This window comes from Caretta caretta, chromosome 1 (assembly GCF_965140235.1).
Source record: "Caretta caretta isolate rCarCar2 chromosome 1, rCarCar1.hap1, whole genome shotgun sequence".
NCBI classification, from domain to species: domain Eukaryota; kingdom Metazoa; phylum Chordata; order Testudines; family Cheloniidae; genus Caretta; species Caretta caretta.
This window is the reverse complement of record NC_134206.1, coordinates 199,822,627-199,843,490: the sequence shown is the minus strand read 5'-3', so window position 1 is coordinate 199,843,490 and position 20,864 is coordinate 199,822,627. Positions and strand designations below refer to the sequence as shown.

The following is a 20,864-nucleotide window of genomic DNA, read 5'->3' as shown; positions in this document are numbered from 1 at the left end:
TTACTTAGTTTACACTTAAACGTTTTGCTGGTATAGCTGTACCATTGTAACTATCCTGACAAAACTCTTCCAGTGTAGATGCAGCTTACACCAGCAAAAAAGTGCTTTTCTTCAGATAGCTTTTGCTGGTTTGACAAGCAAAATAAGCTAAGTAGCCAAACACACTTTTATGCCAGTATAACTGCATCTACACTCAGGTTTTTGCTGGCAGATGTGTTGCCAAAAAAAAAAAAAAAACCAACCCACATCCCTAACCTGTGCTGCTATGCCAGCAAAAGTTTCTTCTGTAGACCTGGCCAACAAGGCAAGATGTATCTCATTCTAATGCTTTCACTTGATTAAATTGTTGAGTAAACATATTTTGTAAAATATTCACCTCACTAATTAATATATATGACAATTTCTGTTGGGCAACTCTCTTAAGTCTATGCTTTTTAGTAAGTCCGTGTATTTCAGCACTGATGGCAGCCGGCTATACACAAAAATTTATAGTGAGATGTTAAGAATTGAATTTTAACCAACAAAAACCAGAAAAAGGTATTTACCAGTGTAATATCTTCAGCATGATCCTTAAATCTGGCATTCTTAATCTTTTCTACCCCTTTACCCCTAAATCACCCATTTTTTCCTCTCATGACCCCATATCCCCATTCTTTTCTGTCTCTGAATGTTGTGCCATTTCAGTTTAAAATATCTAAACTGATTTGATACACAATAATTTAATAAAAAGAAAAGGAGTACTTGTGGCACCTTAGAGACTAACCAATTTATTTGAGCATGAGCTTTCGTGAGCTACAGCTCACTTCATCAGATGTATACCGTGGAAACTGCAGCAGACTTTATATACACACAGAGAATGTATATAAAGTCTGCTGCAGTTTCCACGGTATACATCTGATGAAGTGAGCTGTAGCTCACGAAAGCTCATGCTCAAATAAATTGGTTAGTCTCTAAGGTGCCACAAGTACTCCTTTTCTTTTTGCGAATACAGACTAACACGGCTGTTCCTCTGAAACCTGTCAATAATTTAATAATTTGTACTGGCTCAATGCATCAAACTGCTCGGGGCTAGACTGTAGCTTTGCCACAGCCCTGTGTATGAGGAAGTATGTAGCAACACAGGGAAGGAATTGTACATCTGGGAGGCACAATTCCTGCCCTGCTTCCCCCTTGTTTCAGAAGTGGGGTGGGGGATGTTAGTGATTTGTTGACGTATATCAGCAGCAAACAATAACATCCTGTGCATCTGCTCAGCTGTTCTGGCTGGTGCTTTAGGGAGGGTGGAGTTAAAGCTCTACCCCCTCCCAACTCACTTGTGTGCATGGGTGAGAGGGAAACAGCATGTGCAGAGTCCATGTAGGAACATAAAGGGAGATCTTAATCCCCCTTAATTCCCTGCACAGGCACACACAGAGCAAGGGACAATCTACCCATAGCATTTATATAGCACTTAATATCTTCAAAGCACTGTACAAACACTAAGTGCTTTACACCCTATGCAGTAGATAAGTTTTACTTCCATTTTACATACTACTCATACTACAAGTTTTCCCTGTAGACTGCAGGTTTTCAGACCTTTCTATATAGGTCTGCAGGGAAAACATACCAGACTACAGAGAAATTCCCTGCTGATTAGCTGCCCTCCTCCATTAACCCTTGTAATAGGATGGTTTGCCCTATGCGATGGAGGGCCTGGGGATAAGCCAACCTGATTACAGAAAAAAGAATGAGGAGTACTTGTGGCACCTTAGAGACTAACACATTTATTTGGACATAAGCTTTCGTGAGCTACAGCTCACTTCATCGGATGCATGCAGTGGAAAATACAGTAGGAAGATACATATATACATAGAGAACATGAAAAAATGGGGGTTGCCATACCAACTCTAACGAGACTAATCAATTAAGGTGGGCTATTATCAGCAGGAGAAAAAAAACCTTTTGTAGTGATAATCAAGATGGCCCATTTCGAACAGTTGACAAGAAGGTGTGAGTAACAGTAGGGGAAAAAATTAGCAAGGTGAAACAGTTTTTACTTTGTGTAATGACCCATCCACTCCCAGTCGTTATTCGAGCATAATTTAATGGTGTCCAGTTTGCAAATTAATTGATTAGTCTCGTTAGAGTTGGTATGGCAACCCCCATTTTTTCATGTTCTCTGTGTGTGTATATATTTCTTCCTACTGTATTTTCCACTGCATGCATCTGATGAAGTGGGTTTTAGCCCATGAAAGCTTATGCCCAAATAAATTTGTTAGTCTCTAAGGTGCCACAAGTACTCCTGTTCTTTTTGCTGATACAGACTAACACGGCTACCACTCTGAAACCTGATTACAGAGTGAACCTCACCTGAGTGGAATCAGGCAATTCCCGATAAAGAGCAGAAGGTGACTACAGTAATAGACTGAGAGCCAGGCTTAAGTGGTGATAAATCTCAGCTGGGAAAAGCTCTGGAAGGAGAGCTAGGCAGAAAGCCTGGGGATTAAGACCAGCTCTCCAGGCAGACAGGACTGGGAGAGACCCTGATTAAGAAAGGAAGAGATGGAATCACCAAGAGAAGACCTTAAAAGGCTGGATAGGAAGTGGCCAAGAGAAAACTGCAGCTCAGGTAAAGGAGCAGACCTAGTTGTTTAATACAGGGCACTGGGCTGGAAGCTAGAGTAAAGGGTGGGACTGAGTTCCCCGTTGGCCTGAAAGAAGCACCCTAGGGAGGTGGAAGGATTTTTGTTTGTGTTAAAGAGATTTGTTTGGGACTGTGACCCTGGGAAGGGTGCCCTTAATATGGGGACCCAGCCAGAGGGCTGAGCCACTGACAGGGAAACTGCCACAGTGCTGGAGTGACTGTCAGGGGCTAGCCCATTAAGTGAGTTGTTGTGCTATGCCTGGCTGTGAGAGGGCCCCTAGCAGTGTGTGACCTTGGTTACATCTCCCTTCCTGGGGAAAGCAGTTATTGGGCTGCTCCTGCAACAGGCCGGGGGTCAGCAACCTTTCAGAAGTGGTGAGCTGAGTCATCATTTATTCACTTTAATTTAAGGTTTAGTGTGCCTGTAATACACTTTAGGAAGAGACCTTTTAAAAACTTTAAAGTCTATAATATATAATTAAACTATTGTTGTATGTAAAGTAAATAAGGTTTTTAAAATGCTTAAGAAGCTTCATTTAAAACTAAATTAAAATGCAGAGCCGCCCCCCGGCACCAGTGGCCAGGACCCAGGCATTGTGAGTGCCACTGAAAATCAGTTCGCATGCTGCCTTTGGCAAGTGTGCCATGGGTTGCCTAGTCCTGCTATTGGCGAACTAGGCAGCTTGGGTGGCCAGGCTGAACTTGACTGAGGTTGCTGCCACCCTGTGTGCCAGGTTGCAATACCACTCACTCAAGTGTGTGACACTGTGAGCTGGTGGTTGGCCCCTCCCCACTTCTACCACAAGCAGCTTCAGCCACATTCATTGGGCATGTACCCGAGTATGCTCTTCTGTGGCAGGAACCTGGCCAACTACTCAGGGTGCGTGCCAGGCTGTGTAAGCATCTGGCTGCAGAAGCAATGGGCAGTGATGTTTTATGACCATTATTTGTCTGCAGTTAAGTACTAATTATGATTCCTAAAACATTAACCCAGTGTTGGTCCCTGCAGGTCTGAGAGGAGTGGGGAGGGGGTTTCACTTGGTATGTTTACCTTTATCTTTTTTTGGCACCATCTCTTTGCCGAGCATAGGCAGCTGTGGGATTTCTTTCATGTACTGAGGCAGGTGAGGGTATTCTTTTCCATATTGCATATGTGGCACCTCCTTGCCCATGTGCTGCATTGGAGTGCCTTCTTTACCCAGTGGCATGTGAGGTACTTGTTGTCCAAGGGCCTGATATTGTGGGATTTGGTGTGGCAGCTGCTTGATCCCATAATAGACGCCCCCTTGAATGGATCTCACTAGCTCTAGGTAAACTGTTACAGCCACTGCCAGCAGCTGCACAGGGGCTAACAGCGCAGCCATGACCTGCAGGAGTAGAGAAAAGGAATAATTATTGCACATAAAAAATCTGCAAACGATATTTTCATAGCCGAAATCTTGTATCTTACCCAATGCCCCTTGCTCTCTGCTGCAAACGGGACCTAAATTCTGTAGCAAGATCTCTGGATTCTGCATCACTGGTGAAATCATTTTTAGCAGCTTCATATGCACTTTAATAGGAAGATTTGTTTAGACCTAAAAATGAATAATCCACTCAATGCAGTACTCCCTGTGTTTATATTTATTTTAAATCCAGTTTCTTTTATACCATTGCTGCTCTCACACTTTCAGGTTTCACAAAAAGAAAAGGAGTACTTGTGGCACCTTAGAGACTAACCAATTTATTTGAGCATAAGCTTTCGTGAGCTATAGCTCACTTCATCACGAAAGCTTATGCTCAAATAAATTGGTTAGTCTCTAAGGTGCCACAAGTACTCCTTTTCTTTTTGCGAATACAGACTAACACGACTGTTACTCTGAAACCTTTCAGGTTTCACTGTACCACAGGTTGTTGGTATTGTAAATGCATATCTGCACTCCAGAAGTTGTTAGGGGAGCTGGAAGTTAGAGTAACTGGATATGGGATGCCTTGGGCTTTTGTCACCTGGGCAGTGGGGGAAGCAAATTAGGATTTGTGGGATAAGCGCATTAGCTGAATCCTCTTACTAAAATCAGCAGTGAAATAGTTAACTGTGCTGTTTAAGTTCCCATCTTTGTGTTAATACCCCATTGAGAGGAACAGGGCATTTCACCTCTCAGAGCTTTTGTATTAAGCTATCTATGAGCTCAGGCAGACATTACATTGGCTACACTCAGGCCATGTGTCTGTTTTCTTCATGATAATGAGGGCTAGAAATGTAACTTTAAAAAAAAGAAAAGCTCAGATTCTGGAGCAGAAATCTGCATCATGGGGTGAATTCTGTGACTACAACATACACGGGGTCCTGATTGTATGTCTCAGTCCTTGTTCTTAGTTATAACTGAATGTCCAACCAGCTCACTTCGCTTTTGTATTGGCAGGACGTAGGGATTTGGAGAACTGAGAGTTTCCTAGGGAAGAACAGATTTTGGGGACCAGAGTAGGGTGTGGCCATAGATGATCTGAGGCAGTGGGAAGTCTCTCTATAGGCTATGCTTTACTGGGTATTTTAGTATTTGTGGTTTGGCTGCTAGTGTCCAAATGTATGCTGCAAACTTTGGGCCTGCTTCTGTCTTCCCTTACTTCCCCCAGGCCTCAAACTCAGCCCCAGGGAATGCTTTGAGCAAGGAGGTTCCCACACCTGGTAGCGATGTGTCAAAATAGCTCTTCACCACCCCCCATCACGTATGTGGAGGCATGACCAGGGCAGAGTACTCTGGGTATTCTTGGCTGTGGAACAGCATCTAGGAGGCCAGCTAGCTCCTTTACTTTACACCGGGGGCTGGGCAGGCCACTGGATGGTCTGAAAATACAGAGAAGTGCAAAGGTAGCTAAAGCCAGTTTCTTTCCCTCCCTCTCCTACCACCTCCTCTTTGCAAAGTGCAGCTTGGGGCCCAACAAAGAATTGGGGCCCTTTTTGTCTTGGTGGTGACAAAGTAAATTGTACTGAACAAGGCACTATGTCCATAATGAGGCATATTTTGGGGCAGAGCAGTGTTGCCATCCTCCTGCTCAGGCCAGGTATATATGGAGTCTATCAGTTCCTGGACCCTGTGAAGGAGGGTCCTGCCTCATATATATGGCTGCTACCACTAAGGCCCTGCCCCCTAGAGACCGGGGTTCCCTTGGTAGAGAGACCATACCATACGTGGCAGGACTCTCCATCTCTAAGGGGTGAGCTCCCCAGCTCAGCTATTAGTGGGCCAGGCCAGAGCCTGCCAGGCTCAGTGTGCATTGGACCTGGGCCTCCACCCCAACAGGAGGGGGAAGGCCAGTGGTCTTGCCCTGAAGATAGATTCTTCCTATGGAATAGGGAGCAGTGCGCCCCTCCCCCAGCCCAAGGAGGGAAGATGGGGGGGTTGACCAACCAGGCATCCCCAGAAGCAGAGGGAAAGTGGGAATGGCCACTGCCCCCTCCCAGAATACCCCGGGGTAAGTCCTACGGCAGGTCTGTGAGAGCAGAAGGGGATGTGTGAATAAGGGGCCTCGGTTCGGGGAGGGAGGGATAAGGGTGGTTGGAGCCCAGGGCGATGAGTACAGTGGTGGGGTGGGAGGGCTGCAGCAGTGGCTCCTGTTGCTGCCTTAAAAACTGGGCCTGCGGTTCTTGTCTCCCCCCTGACCCTGAGGTGATGGAAGTGGGTAGGGAGGTTGGGGATCAATGCAATGAATGGAGCACTGGCAGGTACCCTGCTCCTGGCTGTGTTGAGCCTCCTGTGGGTCACAAGAGCCTCCCAAAAGCTCCAGCAACCCACAGGGAGCAGATCCAGCAGTGAAGTGGTTGTGCATTCCACCAGCTGCTCTGACCCCACCCCCCTTCTCCAGGACCCTCAGGCCATCCTACGTCAGGGAGTGTGTAAGGAAAGTGGGACAAAGGCAGCTGGACCAGGTTAGGTTAGGGAGACCTGGGGAGCAAAAGGAACCTAGGGAAGGATCAACTTGGGGTTGGGTTGCTCCTACTAGCTCCAGCCCCAAGCTCCCCCTTTCCAGCTTAGCAGGGACCTGAGGGTGTATGTGGGGGAGGGGAGAGGGCCTCAGTGTAAGGCAGCTCCCACAGAGAACTTGCACTCTTAACAACTTTCTTGATAATCCCTTAGATAATGAGGGATCACCAAAGGCACAGCTTCTCTGTTACATTCTTTCCAGCATGCTGAGCTCTTCTGTAAATCTGACCACTGACTTTTGGTACCAAAATGGGGAGCCCAGGGTCTCTTAAAAAGCCCATAGGGTTGTATCCACTCAGCCTAATTCATATTCTTTCTCTCCTGGGTGGAGAGAGAGAGTGTTCTGAAAATGAAATGTCCGCCATTTTGGATTTTCTTTTTCAGCCATATGGTTCAGGATGCAGGGAACAGCCACAAATAAGTAGTATTTAAGCAAACAAAACATGAATGGAGAGGAACAAGATGGCAAACACTTGGGTGGAACATATACCCCTCTTTCTGGCCTGACCACTCTCAAATTAGAAGGAAAGGTAATAATAATACTTGATCAGATTATAGAAAGAGCACTTTCTACATAAGGACCTCAAAGATTTTACAAGAATAATGCCACACAACACTTCTGTGAGGTACATCAGATACGTAGTCTCTGTGTTGCATATGGGTAAAATAAGGTACAGATTGGTTAAGTCACTTGCCCAAGCTCACAAGATGGGTCAGTGGCAGAACTAGGAGAACTATATCATAATGAATAAGCACAAAGGGGCCAAATTAAAGTTGTATAGGGAGAACAGACAACCTTAATACTGGTTCTTTCTAATTTTTGAATGCTTCAGTTTGCAGCTTTAACATTCTTTTAGTGCATTTTTTGGATGTAATTATAGAATAGTATAATATCATTATTGTGTTTTCTTAATTTAGCATAGTGCATATCCATTAATCTGTCCAAGAATGATCCGAAGTCACACTTGAAAGCAACTGTAGAGGATTGAATTGTTAGAAAGAAGAACTCGGTGAATCATTAAAATAAATGAAAGTATGTTAGCAAATGTACTCTATATGGTGGATTTGTTTCATGATTCTGAACTCCCACTCCTAGGAATTTTAAGATCTCAAATATAGCTAGTTGCTTACAGTATGCAACACAATACAGCAAAGAAACAGCGCTGTCCAAATAAACAGTATGCTTAGTTTGTAATTTTGGATGTAAGAATTATAAAATCGGGATTAAATTGCTGGTACTAACTATATAAAACCCCAATTCAGTTGTCCATCCCTATTTAGCAAAACATTTAAGTGCATGCTTAAGTCCCATTGACTTCAGTGTTTTAGCACTTAAGTGCTTTGCTGAGTTAGGGCTTTAGGGTATGAAGTCTTGCACCCCTGAGCTTCCACGATACCTCATGGAAAGCCTTGGAAAACCTTCGGTTTAGAGTTAATGTTGCTGATGTTATGATGTGTGTTTTGCTTCACTTTTTTCTTATGGGATTTTATTAAGTCTATCTACTTGTGTAACATCCCTGGTTTTGCGGGATCTCAGTCATATGCACAGCAACCATTTATGGCATCAGAAGCAGGGTTTCAATTTTTAGGTACGAATTTTGTACAACTCGGAAAAACTACAGTTGTGCAGCTAACTAATGAAAGGGAGTTGCTCCATGTTTTCTTAATGAAAAGGTTTTTCCTTGAGATGGCTTCTTCAAAATGAAATTTTCACGACAATTGTCAATGTTGTTGAACTTTGTTTTTTTTGTGAACAATGTGGCCTTTTTAATTTTAAAAATTTTTATTTAATGTTTTTGGTAAACAAAACTCTGATCACTTTCATGACGTTTTCTATAGCTTCAAAAATTTTAATTTTAAAATGAAAATTTTTGATAAAGCAATATATTTGTCCATTTGCCTTTTTTAAAAATATTTCAAAGGATTGAAAATTGCTTGTGAAACTAGGTGTGTGGGGGGAGTGTTCTGTTTTTTTTTTCCAGTTTTTGACCAACTCTGTAAATCAGACTCTTTTTATTCCATTACCCATTCTAAGCGCTTGGTGTTTCTCACTTCTTCTTTTTGAAGATAGTGGAAATCTTTCTGTTCACTTTGGGACTGGATCAAGCGTTGTTGGATTAAGCCCTCTCTGGATAACCTTTCCAAAGGAAGGATGGGCAGATGTATCGCAAGAAAGGTAGGGCAGCAGCTAAGCCAAGTCTATCCTGCCTATGGCTCTTTTCTTTAACGACCTCTTAACTTTTTATTAGTAGTTTTTTGCATTCTTTGTGCTGCTTTGGGTAACTCTCAATACTAGGTTGCCAGTATCTGTGCACATAGTAAAAGTGTTCTTATAGAGCAGTCATTTGTAGATCTTGGTGTATTTCTTTTTTTTTTTCTTCAAGTATCATTATCTTCTTTTTTAGAAGTGGGGAAACCGAGCCACAGAAAGTTGAAGTGACTTGCCCAAAGTCTCCCAGTAGGTCAATGTACTAATGTCCTATTCCTTTTTTATTTAAAAAAAAATGATGCATCATTTTCAGTGTTGGTATGTCTTTTGCACCTTCTCCTCTTGTCTCCTCCGCCCCCCCCCCCCCCAATATGCAGCACACACAAGTGAAGTATGTCTCCCCGTTCCATGACTCATTCACAAGAGGATAACGGACTACTATGGCTGAAACTAATGAAATTATTTATTCAGTTTGAGTAGTAGAGTTTTATACTGAAGCTCTGGGTTTGAGTTTATTCACCATTCACATGGGGGTCATTAGGTTTACACTCTCCCCCCCCCCACCTTTTTTTCCTCCCAATTGGGGCCTGATCCAAAGTCCAGTGAAATCAATAGAAAGATTCACCCAGAGACTTTAATAGGTTTTTAATCAGGACCCTCTTGGACCCTAATCTGATTTTTGTTGTTTTTAATTTCCCTGCTATATTCTCACTGTTCCTTTTTGGTCCCTTTACTAACTGAATGGTAATTAACATACACTGGATGGGGGGCCCCTGTCTCAATGGGAAGGTGAAAGTCCCTCTCGCTAAGCATAACTTTTGTGTCCATCTTTTCCCACTTTCATCTCCAATCCAAAGGAATCTGTATAAAAAGCTTTGAAGGCACTGGCTAACTTGTGACTGACATTAAAAATTAAAATATGGGGGGCCTGGAGAACGGAGTAGTTAAATGGAAGCCTTGCCAACAACAACAACAACAAAAAGCCTTGCCCATCTTTTTGTGAAATGGAGAGAGGGGTAGTAGGCTTATTTTTTCTCATGCAATGCACTGCTTTTGTGGTTTTTATTACAAGATGACTACTGTGTGCAGGTGAGAGGGATGGAAAATGAAGAGTAGACAGTATGGACAATAAAATAATTTAAAAAAAATCAAATATCTCATGGAGATACACTAGTCTGCCCATAGTTTAGGGTGAAACAAACTCTCAATCCTAAGACTTTTTCTTTTTTTCTTTTTTTCTTTTTTTCTTTTTTTCTCTTTCTCTTTTTTTCTTTTTTTCTCTTTCTCTTTTTTTCTTGACTGACCTCTATCTTTGCCAAACCTAATCCAATTCACCTGCAATTTCACAGACAAGCAAGTACACCAGGGTGCAGGTTTCAGGGTGCATCTGATGAAGTGAGCTGTAGCTCACGAAAGCTTATGCTCAGATAAATTTGTTCGCCTCTAAGGTGCCACAAGTACTCCGGCTCTTTATATGAGGGTGGAAAGTCTGAGGCAAATCAGATAAGGCATATGGGAGATAAGACAGCTCCAAAAAATGAGGTGATCTCTCACAGTGTTTTTTTTGTAATGTTTTTTTGGCTTATCAGAACTCCAAAACAGTGTGGCTTGGAAACTTCAAATTTGTTTTAATCTATTGGTTTTGGCAAGGACTGGTGCCTTTGACTGGTTTGCGGGGTTTCTTTGTGCAATTATTTAGGGCTAGATTGTGACTTGGACTACATGCCCGTGGAGGGAAGTAAGAGTTTCCTAAGGCCCCTGAGGGAGCTACGTGGATCTTAGGATCTACAGCTGATAGCTAGGGAGAGGACAGGAAATGGGCAGAACCGTAGCTTTGTCCATCCAGCCACTGGCTAGCACAGCTGAGCCACTGCGCAAGGTGGTCTAATTTGCTGCAGGTACAGGTCAGGAGCAAACTATGGCCCCTGCTTCTTCTAGAGGAAGAGGGAAGCAGTGATGGAACTGTGCTTCTGAGAGTACCTCTGCACTGGAGCTGGAAGTGTAATTCCTAACTCGGATAGGCATATCTGCGCTAGCCCTGATTAAGCTAGCATGCTAAAAATATAAACAGGTTTCAGAGTAGCAGCCGTGTTAGTCTGTATTCGCAAAAAGAAAAGGAGTACTTGTGGCACCTTAGAGACTAACCAATTTATTTGAGCATAAGCTTTCATGCTTTGTGTGTATAAAAGATCTTCTACACTTTCCACAGCATGCATCCGATGAAGTGAGCTGTAGCTCACGAAAGCTCATGCTCAAATAAATTGGTTAGTCTCTAAGGTGCCACAAGTACTCCTTTTTTTAAAAAAAAAAATATCAACGTAGCTGCTGCAGTGTGATGGAATTGCATTTGGGGCAGCTAGCCCATCTGAAGCCATAGGTATGGACATAGGACAGCCAATCCATCCCGCTGCCCTGGCTGCTGTGGCTACACTGCTATTTTTAGTACACAAGGATCGGCCAGAGCTAGCGGAGGTATGATTGTCTGTCTGAGCCAGCAATTACACCTCCAGCTCCAGAGTAGACCTACCCTGAACCACAGTGCCTTCCAAAACTACTCCTGGGGTTGTGCAGCTTGCGTATCATTCCTTGCTGCCTCTGAGGGTCAACTTTTTAAAGGTATTTAGGCATCTAAAGACAAGGTGTGTAGAGAGGATTTTCAAAAGGGCCTGAGTACCAACTCCCATGGGAGTTAGACACCCAGCCACTGCAAATCCCACCAGGTATCTATGTGCATCTCTAGGGGTCTAAACACTTTTAGAAATGTGGCCCGTAGCTCTTAAATCAGCGTCTGCTTATTTTTACAGCTTCCATAGCCTTTATGAATTGCAGAAGCAGATGGTCACAATGCAGGTAAAAAAGCAAGAAAATGCAAGTGTAGAGAACAGGAGGGAGAAAACCCCATAGGGAGAGGCTACAGTCAAGGGCAAATGTGAACCCCCAGCAACTTAGTCACCATTCTCCAGATAGATTCACTTTGAGATGATCTGATGAGTTGTTAGCTAAGTGATCAGTTCCCCTCACAACCAGGCTTCCTTATCAAGTCTCCTGAATTGCTGTCTTATCACAGGGCTGGATGTGGTACAAAATACCTATGCTAATGCGTGAGTTCCTTCTGAGAAGCCTCAAGTGAAAAGGAGAGGGTGCTTTGACTTAAAGAAAAGAAGCTGTGTAAAGAATCCTTGTATCAGTGTGTGTGTGTGGGGGGGAATTACCCCTGTGAGTCAGTGACAGCCTCTCACCGTATTAATGCACTTTAAAGCTTCAAGAAAAGGAGTACTTGTGGCACCTTGGAGACTAACCAATTTATTTGAGCATGAGCTTTCGTGAGCTACAGCTCACTTCATCGGATGCATACCGTGGAAACTGCAGAAGACATTATATACACACAGAGACCATGAAACAATACCTCCTCCCACCCCACTGTCCTGCTGGTAATAGCTTATCTAAAGTGATCATCAAGTTGGGCCATTTTCTGCACAAATCCAGGTTCTCTCACTCCCTCACCCCCCTCCAAAAACCACACACACAAACTCACTCTCCTGCTGGTAATAGCTTATCCAAAGTGACCACTCTCCCTACAATGTGCATGATAATCAAGGTGGGCCATTTCCAGCTTGATTATCATACACATTGTGAAGAGAAGAAAAGGAGTACTTGTGGCACTTTAGAGACTAACCAATTTATTTGAGCATGAGCTTTCGTGAGCTACAGCTCACTTCATCAGATGTAAGTGAGCTGTAGCTCACGAAAGCTCATGCTCAAATAAATTGGTTAGTCTCTAAGGTGCCACAAGTACTCCTTTTCTTTTTGCAAATACAGACTAACACGGCTGTTCCTCTGAAACCTGTCATTGTGAAGAGAGTGGTCACTTTGGATGGGCTATTACCAGCAGGAGAGTGAGTTTGGGGGGGGGGGCGGGGCGGAGGGTGAGAGAACCTGGATTTGTGCTGGAAATGGCCCAACTTGATGATCACTTTAGATAAGCTATTACCAGCAGGAGAGTGGGGTGGGAGGAGGTATTGTTTCATGATCTCTGTGTGTATATAAAGTCTGCTGCAGTTTCCACAGTATGCATCCGATGAAGTGAGCTGTAGCTCACGAAAGCTCATGCTCAAATAAATTGGTTAGTCTCTAAGGTGCCACAAATACTCCTTTTCTTTTTGCGAATACAGACTAACGCGGCTGTTACTCTGAAACCTTTAAAGCTTCAAGAAGGCTGGAGGGCTGGCAAGCAGAGCCAGTTCATTGCAATAGAGGATTCAGTCTCTTGTTGCACTGCATGTGCTGAGGTAGCTCAAGTTGAGCCACAATGCACACAGCGTCACGTAATTTCCTTGCCCTATCCTAGATAAAGCAACCAGAAATGAAGAGACTCCTCTAAAGTGGCACCCACACGTTCCCTTTAATTATTTATTTTTTTAAGTGTTCCCTTTATAGAAAGCTAGGCTTGGCTTGTGGCCAACTTCAAGTAAGACTCTTTCCCAATAGTATTTTTTTTTTTTTTTCTCCTGGGAAAACTAAAAAGGACGTTTCTCTGGATATTTACTGTAATCATTGGAGACCCAGGTCTAAACATACCAGCAACTACACTTCTTAAATTAGCATTTAAAAAGTAACACTTTAACCCAGTGGCTCTCAACCTTTCCAGACGACAGTACCTCTTTCAGGAGTCTGACTTGTCTTGCTTACCCACAAGTTTCATCTTATTTAAAAACTATTTGCTAACAAAATCAGACATAAACATACAAAAGTGTCACAGAATGCTGCTACTGAAAAATTGCTGACCTCAATTTTTTTACCATATAACTATAAAATAAATCAACTGGAATATAAATATGGTACTTACACTTCAGTGTATAGTAAATGACTTGTTTATACTGCTCTGTAATCTGTATGATATTTTAGTTTGCACTGGCTTCATTAGTGCTTTTGATGTAGCCTATTGTAAAAATAGGCAAATATCTAGATGAGTTGATGTACCCCTAGAAGACCTCTGTGTACCCCCAGGGGTACCACCACCGCTTTAACCTGACTGTGTAAAGAATGCATGGAAATACTGAAATTTATTCATGTAGGACTTGTGATGTGACACCATTTATAGGTGGTCTGTCTGGTGAGACTTTTTACTGTTAGAATGGAAACTCAATTTCATCAGTCTTCTACTGAGAAGTGACTTCCCTGCAACAAATATTTGTTTGAAAGAGACAATAGGCAGCTAAGTCTGAGAATCTCTGTGGGGTATTCAGTTTGAGATTAGCTTTATACTGGCTTCCTCTAACTTGCAATTGCTGTCTGTGACAGTAAAATAACAGCCTGTCCAGGCTGATTTCATTTTTCAGCAATAAAGAGTTGAAGAGGAACAATCTGTGGTGGGGCCCGATCCCTTTCTCATTGAAGTCAATGGGACTTTTCAGTCCAAAGAGGATGAGAACTTTGTGGATTGGAGCCCATCCTGCAAACTTTTATTCCTATGAATAGTCCCACTAAAGACAATAAACCTACTCACACAAGTAAGGGGTTTGCAAGCTTAGCCCTGGATTTTCATCTTTGGGAGATCATACTGGTTATTGGAAATACCATTGGTGGTCCATTTCATTTTTTTTCAGACAAAGCTCCTGTTGATGTCCATGAGAATTTACCTAGTAGAAGGGCATCAGAATTAGACCCTTAATTTATATTGACAGGTTTCAGACTAACAGCTGTGTTAGTCTGTATTCACAAAAAGAAAAGGAGTACTTGTGGCACCTTAGAGACTAACCAACTCATTTGAGCATAAGCTTTCAAGAGCTACAGCTCACTTCATCGGATGCATACTGTGCAAAGTGTAGAAGATCTTTTATACACAAAAAGCATGAAAAAATACCTCCCCACTCTCCTGCTGGTAATAGCTTATCTAAAGTGATCACTCTCCTTACAATGTGTATGATAATTAAGGTGGGCCATTTCCAGCACAAATCCAGGGTTTAACAAGAACGTCTTGGGGGGGGGGGGGGGGGGGGGGAGGGGGTTAGGAAAAAACAAGGGGAAATAGGTTACCTTGCATAATGACTTAGCCACTCCCAGTCTCTATTCAAGCCTAAGTTGAAGAATTCTTCAACAAAAAACCTTCAAATCCAGACTCCATCGAGAGATTGTTGAATTGGAATTCATTTGCAAATTGGATACAATTAACTTAGCCACTCCCAGTCTCTATTCAAGCCTACGTCATTATGCAAAGTAACCTATTTCCCCTATTGTAACCTAACCTATTGTATGCATCCGATGAAGTGAGCTGTAGCTCACGAAAGCTTATGCTCAAATAAGTTGGTTAGTCTCTAAGGTGCCACAAGTACTCCTTTTCTTTTTAATTTATATTGGGTGGGAAAGGAGAGCTCATGGCAAACTGGGTTTGCCATTAAATGTGCAATCCTGCCTCAAACTACTCCCTTTGACTTCAGTGACGTGGTGTTTTTGTTGTTGTTTGTTTTTCTCTCCTCAAAGGGAAAAGATCTATAAAAACCTATCAACTTGAAATACATCAATTGCTCAGCATGTGGTGCTGTCTGCCTGTGATCAGCATAGAGACGTTGTTCTGGCAAGCTGCCTAAAAGCAACAAGTAGCAGTTGGTGTATTCAACTGCAGCCAGTTAGAAAGCACTTTCATTGTTGTTTGTTACTCTTCGCATTCAAAGGAAAATATACAGAAGTCAAGAAATCAACCACAAAAATCACTGTGAATAAATATGGGGGTAGGGAAAGGGGGTAAAAAAACAAATTAAATCAAAAGAAACCATTATAAAACAATACTGAGCCCTGTAAATCATAACTAGCCAAGTTTTAGATAGTCTTGTACTAGTCCATTTTAAGAAATGAAGGAATATCAACAATCCATTTCCTATGTCTCCTCTTACTGCTTTAAATGTATATGCTTCTAGCCAATCTTGATTGAATCAGAATATTTTGTGATGTGATGACAGATGACCTCTGCAGAGATCCTAAGTGGTGAAATTAATAGCTGGAAGAGGTTTAAAGGCTGAGTCAATGGTCGAGCAATTAACACTTGACAAGCCAGGCCATCACACCCAGAAGCCTCAAGATCAAAAAATCTCCTGAAGAAAACAATACTGTTCTTTGTGCTGCACATCCCCATGGCTTTGTTTGGGAGTGACTGCAGATACATGTACCCATAGCAGGTAAATCTAATCTAGCCTTTTCAGCCTTGGCAGTATTGCTTTAACAATTTTTGGGGGGCAGGGGTGGGCCCTCCAGAAGCAGCAATTAGAAAGCCACACAGGACTCTCAAGTACTTTTATAAAAAGAAAAGGAGTACTTGTGGCACCTTAGAGACTAACCAATTTATTTGAGCATGAGCTTTCGTGAGCTACAGCTCACTTCATCAGATGTTTACCGTGGAAACTGCAGCAGACTTTATATACACACAGAGAATATGAAACAATACCTCCTCCCACCCCACTGTCCTGCTGGTAATAGCTTATCTAAAGTGATCAACAGGTGGGCCATTTCCAGCACAAATCCAGGTTTTCTCACCCTCCACCCCCCACACAAATTCACTCTCCTGCTGGTGCTAGCCCATCCAAAGTGACAACTCTTTACATAATCAAGTAGGGCTATTTCCTGCATAGATCAAGGTTTTCTCACATCCCCCCCACCCCCATACACACACAAACTCACTCTCCTGCTGGTAATAGCTCATCTAAACTGACCACTCTCCAAGTTTATGTGATCTTAGGTTGAAACCATTTATTGTTCTCTCTGACTCCTTATTACAATCCCATGGTGTTGTGGGTTGCCCCTTTGTCATAAAATTTTGTCTCACTCACTAGTTTCTGAAACTGGCAAAACATTGTACTGTGTGTTCATTTTCTCACTTTGATGGTGCACACAATGTGTTTTCTTTCTTCTTGACTTCCTGCGGCTTTGCAGCGTCTTTATAAAAGCAAAAGGGCTTGGAGATGAATTGGTGCCACTTACAGCATTTCTATTTGCTGTGCTTTGAGTGTGTCAAAAAAGGCCGCTTCTGTCTCATTTTTCTTTGTGTTCTAACTTCTCAGAAACCCAAAGTGCCCAGCCAAGAGATATGTAAACAGTGGGGGGGGAGTCTGTAAAATATTTTTCTTGAAAGTACCTCTGGTCTTTCAGATAATTTTTATTGGAAGGATATTTCCATTGGAAAGGAAGACTCTTGCCTTGTGCATACTTTCCCTACCTTAATTCAAATATTAGAAGGAAGTGTCTCAATCCAGAAGACAAAACATGCCATAGCAGCCCATCCAGATGGAAAATAGAGTTGGAGGTTTAAACCTCCCATTTCTCATAATTTTGTTTGGGGTTTTGATTTTTACATTTTAATTCCTTTTTGTGGCATTTTGTTGTTTGTTCACTTTAACCATGGTAAGATGTCGTCGTCTTCTTCTTTTTTTTTTTTTTTTACAGAACATTGTTAAACACAGATGGGATAGCTTTCTTAATTCTGAACAGAGTAGATTTTATTTTCCAGGCTCTTTCTCCAAATAAATTAATTTACCGGTATCTTAATTTATGCTGAATATTTGTGTAGGGTTTTTTTATTTCAGAACTAAGGGTTTTTTTTTTTAACAAATGCTTCTAGACCATTTAATCTAGCTAATCTATGTACCAGGTCAACTGCTGGTGTAAATTGAAAGTCACTGGTTTATGCCAATTAACATCCCATGAGGATCTGGCTCCTTGTGTGTGGACCCCATCAATGGAGTAGCTGTATAATTTCTATAATGTCACCATTGCTGAATTACATTCATTTTGATACATCATCATTGCACTCCTTTATCGTGTCTCCCCGCTCCTGCCATACAGACACGTTCTGGAAATACCTCCTGGGTTTTGTATTTCTATTTGACGTAGCATTGAATGAGAACCATTTCTTTAGTATGTACTCGACTGATTAACAAGAAGGAACAGCATTTATTAGCATTTATTTTTTTTTATTACCATAGCACCTAGAAGCCCTAGTCATCTAGCCCCATTGTGCTAGGTGCTGTACAAAAACAGAACAAAAAATTATCCCTGCCCCAATGACCTGACAATTTGTTAGTTGTGAAATTTTTCCTAAAAGACTCCATGCCGTGTTGTCTATCAACTGAGAGATCCATTTTTCCTTTGTCATGAGATTATTTTAAAGACTTTCTCATGCGGTCTAGAAGCAAATATTATTATTCTTAAATAGTCTTCATAACTATCTGACTTTTTTGCCTGGTGTTAATTGCATCATTCTGTGTCTCTTTAATAATGGCTGACTTTACAAATTCCGGAGGTGTACAGCCAATGCACTTAGTCATTGGAGGCTACATTCATCCTTGAAGTCTTCCTAGTTGCACCACTACTGCTTAACATCAAAGATGGAAGGTGTGGCTAGGAGCAGGCCTTAAACAATTACTAAATTGCTGTAGTAATTGTTTAAGGCCTGCTTAAACAATTACTACAGCACCTCCAAGCCCTCATCATGGACCAGGACCCCACTGTGCTAGGTGCTGTACAAATATAACACAAAGAGACAATCCTAGGGATCCCTAATTAACATTACAGAGGATCTACTGACTTCAACAGGGGAAAATTCAGGCTTTTAGGATCTTATTCTGAGGACACTTACACATGTGTAACTTTACATGTGAGTAGTCCCATTGAAGTTCACTTGTATGACTAAAGTTTACTGTGGCTGTATGTATCTGCAGGTTTGGGCCTCTCGGAAGGCTTAAATGGGACTTCAGCAGTGCATAAGTCTTGTACTGGTCCTGAACAAAGGGTGAATTTCAGTCCAAAGGAAGATGTGCCAACAAAAAATTACTTTAAGAATTGAGAGAAAAGTAGTGTAGAGGAATTAACTGAGATTGCAGAGCTTTAACAGCTCTCTGCTTAGAATCAAGCTGTAATTTCACTTTTCCGCTCACTGGCTTAAGCATTAATAATAAGCTAAGAGTGACTGCTTTGTCCAACAACTAAGAACCTTTATCATCTGTGGGATTGTATGCAGTCCATGTTTGTGGCTAGTAATATTGTTTCCAATGTAGGTTGTTGCTAAACTGGATGCAATAAACATTAACCTGTACCAGTAGGTCACCAAAAAGGCAACATTTAAGAAAGGAAATGAGGCAAACTCACGATTCTTTTCAGTTGTCTTATTTTAAATAAATGCAATATCCCTCTAGGAGAGTGTGTTTGTTTATTTTTAAAGTGTTGCATTAGGAAAAAAAATACAAAATTCTGGCCTGGGGCCGTGTCACTATGCTCCATAATTTAGACTTGGAAAGATTAGATTAAAGCAGATAATATTGCTAATAAACAATTCCTCTATCTACCTATAAACTGATTTGAAAAAAGGTCAGCATCATAATCCTAATGAGAGAGAGAGAGAACGTTTAAAAACATCTTTTGCAGTTGCAGACAGTTTTGTGTCTCCTCTATTTAGACAAGTCCCTGCCCCAAAGATTTGTCTCGTACTATGTGTTTGTACAGACCTTAGAACAATGACACCGGGAGCTCAATTGGGGCTGGTGGGTGCTATGATAGTAGTAATGAGGCTAATATAGCCATAAGACACTAATGGGAAGAGGACAAAAGAGGGAATTTAGGAATAAGACCGTGCCTCAGTCAGCATCTGTCACATCAGATTGGCTAACTACACAACTTATTTGTAAGAACAACCAAGCTTGAAGCTTTCAGATCAACTTATATAATAATAATTAAAAAAATTAAACCCACTGTACTTCGGCATCCTAAATCAACCTTCTAGAGTTGTTTTCATTCTACTCTGGCGCACTCCTGTCCGTGCATTCCTTCCCATTTCACCACTTTGCTCTGTATGACAAATAGCTGCATCTTGTCTCTGTCCTTTTTTATAACCCTTTTGGCTTTTGTGTGTGTTTCCTGATACAAAGACTCTGAAGAGCAGTCAGTTGAAAATGATTTACTTCTTGATATTTAGCAAAAATGATGGTGAGCTGTTGCAATGTATTTGGGTTGGAATGAAACCCCTCATCATGATGAAATATGACTCTGTGAAATAAAGTCATCCAGGGTAACTTGAGATTTTTGGGCTATTTTTTCCTCCCAGTATTAAACAATACTGGGTCCATGTAGTATTGACATTGTAGTCACACAATATTTTCACCTGAAAGTCACTTCTGTTACAGAAGAAAAGACACATGGCATATATGTAGGGGTTTTTATTCGTGTGTTTTATCTTGGGCATGCAAAATTTATTAATGCAATATTCTTGTACAGTTTTCCTGGCTACTTTCTCTTGGCTCGTTCCAGACATTTGGCTGGAGAAAGAAAGACCAGAATTTTCAACTAAGCTTAACATTCGCTGAAGCCTCCTGTCACCATATAGCTCCGGAAATTCTCTCAGCAAAGTTCAGGTAGAATATAGAACCAGAAATAGACATTGGGGAAATTGATGTGGTAGTGGGTATAGCCTTAAAACTCTTGTTTGCCAATATCATTGAGGGCCAAAATGGAAGGCTCTCATTTGTGCTCTGGGAGTAAAGAAACAAAATAATTATAAAATGCCCCCTTTTGAGTGAAGGGTTGGCTTGAATCTTACTGGATCTGATCCAATTTCTACCTCTGGTGTTAATCGAAAATTTATCCACAACTTAGTTCACTTGGGGTGAAATTCATCCCTGTACAGAAGGCCAACACAAATACCATTGGCCTGCTGGGGTGAATCTCAGCCTTCAAAGAGCCACATCTTTGTTCTGTTGAAATCAGTGATTAAAAATCCCATTGGCTTTAGTGGAGCCAGGTTTTCATCTTCTGTTCGAATATCCATTCTTGAGGGGTGGAGTGGTGGCAGAATCTATAAAATAGCCAGACTGTTACATTAAAAGCACATATGCATATCTAAGTTTTGACTATCCTTTTCTAAGGAACTCATGAGAAAACATGCATATGGATCCCATTGCCTGCAAAGTTTGCTTGTTTTAAGCATTCAAGAAATCAATTGATCATACTTCAAAGGACTTTTTAGCTGGAAGTTCTGTTCATATCTTCACTGCATCTCAGCCAATGCTATCAGCCAACCCACTTCATACCT

The 20,864-nt window shown here is 41.8% G+C and overlaps 1 protein-coding gene across 1 annotated transcript in view; it reads right to left on the bottom strand.

Annotated features, from left to right (window-relative positions):
• The window catches only part of COL8A1 (collagen type VIII alpha 1 chain), a 118,422-nt gene that overhangs the window by 4,079 nt on the left and 93,479 nt on the right, over positions 1–20,864 (bottom strand). The window contains exon 3 of the mRNA XM_048817019.2: positions 3,675–3,990. Coding sequence (XP_048672976.1) covers positions 3,675–3,987 — 313 coding nt within the window. The 5' untranslated portion in view covers positions 3,988–3,990. The remainder of the gene's footprint in view (positions 1–3,674; positions 3,991–20,864) is intronic.